Below are 6,000 nucleotides of genomic sequence, written 5' to 3'. Positions count from 1 at the left end.
TTGTTTTTTTCCATTTTGATGTTCACTCCTCGGCAGTTCATATTCAAATGAATGTAGCTCCCAGGAATCGTGGCCTATTTAAGTGATTTTTTTTTTCCTGGACTAGTGGGTACCTAAGAGAGAAGAAAACATTTTATTTTAATTTCTGTGTGCAATAGAAATAACCGATTATCATTACTTTTGGATCGCCCCTCGTATATCTATCATGTATCTATCATGTATGTATCTATCTATTATTTGTCATATATCTATATATCACTCTATCCATCCCTCCGTCCCTTCCTACGTCCCTCCATCCGTCCCTCCATCCTATCCCATCCATCCCTCCATCCATCCTTCCATCCTTCCATCCATCCCTCCATCTTTGCAGCTGAATAATCTGCTTCTGATTTCTCAACTGCAATACAGAGGTCAAGATAACCAAATCTTCCTATGCTTTTCCATACAGGTAGTGGCTCAGCAGTAGAGTTGCCGCCTATAGACAATGAGCTCATGGTTCATGGGTTTGAGTCCCGGCTGCCCTGATAATTCTGAGCTGATGAAGATTTAATTTCATTTATTCACTGCACTGAGGAGCCGGGATATCAGCTGTGAGCCGCGGGACTGCGGGACAGACCTCAAAAATCGGGGAAGTCCTGCAGAATCCGGGACGGTTGGGAGGTATGGCTGTGCTGGATAGCAAAAAGAAAGTACAATACTGTATCCACAAATGCAAATTGATAGACATGTTATATAGTATATACTGCACTGCACAATGGTATACTGTGCCGAGTACATATGTACAGAAAGTGACCTCCAGAGTTGGTCATTGCATGGTGAAAGGACAGAACCAGAAGTTTGCATGGTGAGTATTTGCTACCAAGTTACAAATTTATAAAAAGCTTTGCTTTCTTGCAAAATGCTCTCAAACCAAGTTACTCTTAATCCAAGGTTTCACTGTATATTTTTGCATCAACAATGCAGCGTCTCTCTCTCTCTCGTAGTTCTCCTGATATAGCCATGTCTCTTACCTCATGTGCAGGGCATTGCAGCTTATGTATTCATGGTTACGACCACAAGCAACTAACTAACTTTCACTATATGAGTGCACATAACCATGGACACTGAAGCTGCAATGCCCTGCACATGAGGTAAGAGACATGGCTATATCAGGAGAACTATTTCTAATTGGAGGTATTGGCTAACGTTATTATTATTACGTCTATTACATATTGGGATAGGATCCTGGAGATGGGAATAACCCTTTAAATACACAGCTGCAAACACTAAACAAAAAACCTCATTGTATGAACTTAACCTCAGTCTATTTAGTATATTTGATTGTGTGTATATGTGTGTCATATTTTTTGGGTCCCAAAAAAGGTTGTTTGTGTTACTACTTGTGCTATTAATAAATATAGGGTACAAAAGAGGTACACAATTTCATCTTTTTGAAGCTTTATTATAACCTGTTTATCATGTCAATGTTAAACCGACCTTATTTACAGAAATAGATTTTTTATAGATATATTTTTACTTTACTCTAGAAATCTAGGTCGACATCAGGTATCTCTCCACCTATGTCTAGACTTGGTAATTGATTTTCACTTTCTGGAAGTAGTAGATCCTCATCAAGAAAGGTGAGGCCTTCAATAATAAATGGTTTATCAGTGGTAATTTGTAGAATAGGCGATAATGGCTGCCACAGCTTCCCAGGACACTTTGGGTCATCTTCATGCTCTAGCGATGGAAGACCTAATATAAGCAGCTCATCAATATTTGGGTAAGTTTCTTTTTCTGGACCTGCTGGTGTAAGTGGTAAAGAGTGTGAAAGGTTTGGTATGAGTGGTGTAGGAGGCAGTGTCAATGGGGGTCCGTGATCCTTAGGTGCGCTTGTTGGGATAGCTTTTTGGGTTGTTGTCACAAGCACATTGGTGTCTATCTCTGGGATTCGAGGAATTGCTGGTACTGTAGGCCTAGGTAGGACATGTGGCTTATTTCTGTTGTCTTCTGCAGATTCTTCTGAAGAATGATCATCTTTGCCATTATGTTTTTTATGCCCTTTGTCTATTTTATCTTTCTTTTGATTTTTTCCATGTTTTTGCTCTTTATGATCTGCTTCCTTCCCTTTGTGTTTTGTTTTATCAGGGGAACGAGATGACCTTCTTTGTAATCCAGCAATAGATGGCATCATGCGAAGAGGTGATAAACCCTTTATAGATAAACGTGCCTGCGGAAAGAAAAACAGCAACAAAAATGTACATTATTAGAGAAATATTAGGCTCTTTCAGTTCCCAGACTTCTTTTATAATTTTGGCAACTCTGTAATTTTTGTACATTTACAGTGGAACCTTGGTTTACGAGAAAAATCCGTTCTGGAAGTGTGCTTGTAAACCAAGTTACTAGTCTAGCAAAGCAATATTTCCCATAGGAAATAATGCAAGATCAGACAATTCGTTCCACAACTTGTTCAATGTCCCATCCTGGTCCCCTATTGTGCCATTCAACACACACACAAACACATACAAACACACACAAACACACACACATATTATGCTCACCTTACCTTCTGTTCCCTTGCCGGCCTCCTTGTTCTTGTAGTTCGCCGGTACAGAATGTGTATCGGGTAACCAACGCGACCGATGCCGGAGCTTCCGCTGCCAGAGCGCTGACGTCAAAGGCATGAGCCGCTTACCTCTGATTGGTCAGCGCGCTGCCTTTGAGAAGTGGCTGACAGCAAAAGTTCCTTCATTGTCGCGATAGTTACCGGATACTCATTCTGTACCTGCGAATTACAAGAACCAGGAGGTCGGCGATGGAACGGAAGTTAAGGTGAGCATAATATGTGTGTGTGCATTTGTGTGTATTTGTGCGTGTTTGTGCGGACTGCAAGAGCGGGTCAGAGCGCGGTGAAAGTGCAGAACCGGAAGTGTGTGCAGTGAGTATTAACTATAAGTTACAAATTTACAGCAAGCTTTGCTCGTATAGCGAAATACTCGCACACCAAGTTACTAGTAAACCGAGGTTCCACTGTGTAGTATTTCTAACCAGCATGATCCTTAAAAGGGTTTTACCACAATAATAAATAAATTCTGTGTAAAAGATCTTGGAAAAACAATGAACTTTTCAAAAACAGTTAGTTTTCAGAAATGCATCATTTTCATATTACAAGCTGCTAAAGATATAGCTTGTCTAGTAGTAGGGTTTTGCTGGTCTGATCAAGTATAATAAATGGGTTATTTGTGGGAGATCGGGGGAGCACACAAAACCTCAATCAGGTCAGAATTATGACACTTGTAGTAGTCTAAATCTTGCAAAGACTTATTTGTTGCCCCCCCCCTTCATTATGTAATAATGTTTTCCATTCTGTACTTATAGGCTCCTTCCAGGTAAATATGTCCCCCATATTTGTCCCCTTGCAGATAGATATGCCCCTCATCCTGGGCCCCTTGTAGATATATACATCCCCCATCCTGGGCACCTTCCAGGTACAGTAATATTAAAAGGTTTTGGCACCCCTATTAATGTTAACCTATTTTCTTTATAACAATTTGGGTTTTTGCAACAGCTATTTCAGTTTCCTATATCTAATAACTGATGGACTGAGTAATATTTCTGGATTGAAATGAGGTTTATTGTACTAACAGAAAATGTGCAATCCGCATTTAAACAAAATATGACCGATGCAAAAGTGTGGGCACCTCAACATAAAAGTGACATTAATATTTTGTAGATCCTCCTTTTGCAAAAATAACAGCCTCTAGTCGCTTCCTGTAGCTTTTAATGAGTTCCTGGATCCTGGATGAAGGTATATTTGACCATTCCTGTTTACAAAACAATTCCAGTTCAGTTAAGTTTGATGGTCACCAAGCATGGACAGCCCGCTTCAAATCATCCCACAGATTTTCAATGATATTCAGGTCTGGGGACTGGGATGGCCATTCCAGAACATTGTAATTGTTCCTCTGCATGAATGCCTGAGTAGATTTGGAGCAGTGTTTTGGATCATTGTCTTGCTGAAATATCCATCCCCTGCGTAACTTCAACTTCGTTACTGATTCTTGCACATTATTGTCAAGAATCTGCTATACCTAGTTGAATCCATGCGACCCTCAACTTTAACAAGATTCCCGGTGCCGGCATTGGCCACACAGCCCGAAAGCATGATGGAACCTCCACCAAATTTTACTGTGGGTAGCAAGTGCTTTTCTTGGAATGCCGTGGTTTTTTGCCTCCATGCATAACGCCTTTTTGTATGACCAAACAACTCAATCTTTGTTTCATCAGTCCACAGGACCTTCTTCCAAAATGTAACTGGCTTGTCCAAATGTGCTTTTGCATACCTCAGGCCACTCTGTTTGTGCCATGCTTGCAGGAACAGCTTCTTTCGCCTTCACTCTCCCATACAGCTTCTCCTTGTGCAACGTGCACTGTATTGTTGACCGATGCACATTAACACCATCTGCAGCAAGATGAAGCTGCAGGTCTTTGGAGGGGGTCTGCGGATTGTCCTTGACTGTTCTCACCATTCTTCTCTGCCTTTCTGATATTTTTCTTGGCCTGTCACTTCTGGGCTTAACAAAAACTGTACCTGTGTTCTTCCATTTCCTTACTATGTTCCTCACAGTGGAAACTGACAGTTTTAATCTCTGAGACAACTTTTTGTATCCTTCCCCTGAACAACTATGTTGAATAATCTTTGTTTTCAGATCATTTTAGAGTTGTTTTGAGGAGCCCATGATGCCACTCTTCATAGGAGATTCAAATAGGAGAACAACTTGCAAGTGGCCACCTTAAATACCTTTTCTCATGATTGAATACACCTGCCTATGAAGTTCAAAGCTCAATGAGGTTACAAAACCAATTTAGTGCCTTAGTAAGTCAGTAAAAAGTAGTTAGGAGTGTTCAAATCAAGAAACTGATAAGGGTGCCCATACTTTTGCACCGGTCAAATTTTGTTTAAATGCGGATTGCACATTTTCTGTTAGTACAATAAACCTCATTTCAATCCAGAAATATTACTGAGTCCATCAGTTATTAGATATATGAAACTGAAATAGCTGTTGCAAAAACCCAAATTGTTATAAAGAAAAAAGGTTAACATTAATAGGGGTGCACAAACTTTTTCATATGACTGTATATACTGTATGTCCCCCGTAATGAGGAATATAAATGCTCTCCATCCTGGGTCACCTTCAGGTACCCACAAAAAAACAAGCCCTCATATGACTATATTGATGGAAAAATAAAGAAGTTGTCTCTTGGTAGAAAGTGAAGAAAAAACAAAAATTGAAAAAAGGAAAATCATTGGTGGTGAAGGAAACACGTGTACCACTTCTGCATTTTTTGCTCAGTCATGATTTTGGCTCTTAAATACTAAGGAAAATAATTAACCAAATACTCAATGTGTGCACGTGGCCTAAAAAACTGTTATTGTCATTGTGAAAATACGCAGGGTCAAAAACGCACCAAAACTCATCGTGGGCACATGGCCCGAGTATTTTATGGACTTTTTAAAATCACATATACTTTGTATGAATAGTTTTGCTAACAGAAGAAATAGTCTATAGTTCAGTGTTTGTAAATTTACAATTAATGAGGTCTTGACTCTAGATAATACTTTTTTTTAACTAAAATTGTACTGCTGTCAAATGAATAAAACTTCTAATTGGATCCCCGATTGACTGGAAAACTTTCTTCTCCCCCCCAAACTTTCGTCTCTGCTATTTGAACTGCTCAGCTTGGTGTTCTCCAGCAGACGGTGGGTTGAGCTTAGCCTCTTCTCTTCTCGGAACAACACTACATTTATACTTTACACTCTAAAATCTTCACTATAATTGCATTAGAAAACATGAACATTCTTTCAAGATGGTGAGCAGCCAAACTTTTGATTCCACTACATTGACATGCAATTGAGCCTCCAACTATTCGTCTTCAGTTTGAAAAGATAGACCAAATTTATTTTTTCAAGAATTGCATATTTGGAAAATCAATTAAAGATCAAAGTTTTATCTTCTTGGA

At 39.5% G+C, this 6,000-nt stretch overlaps 1 protein-coding gene across 1 annotated transcript in view; it reads right to left on the bottom strand.

Moving 5' to 3' along the window:
• Positions 1–1,522: 1,522 nt before the first annotated feature.
• LOC142295436 (T-kininogen 2-like) overlaps positions 1,523–6,000 on the bottom strand; it is a 72,077-nt gene continuing 67,599 nt past the window's right edge. The window contains exon 11 of the mRNA XM_075338537.1: positions 1,523–2,209. Within this exon, the coding sequence (XP_075194652.1) occupies positions 1,523–2,209 (687 nt within the window). The remainder of the gene's footprint in view (positions 2,210–6,000) is intronic.

This window comes from Anomaloglossus baeobatrachus, chromosome 3, assembly GCF_048569485.1.
Source record: "Anomaloglossus baeobatrachus isolate aAnoBae1 chromosome 3, aAnoBae1.hap1, whole genome shotgun sequence".
Lineage (NCBI taxonomy): Eukaryota > Metazoa > Chordata > Amphibia > Anura > Aromobatidae > Anomaloglossus > Anomaloglossus baeobatrachus.
The sequence above is the reverse complement of the archived record's forward strand: the minus strand, read 5'-3'. Positions and strand labels throughout refer to the sequence as shown.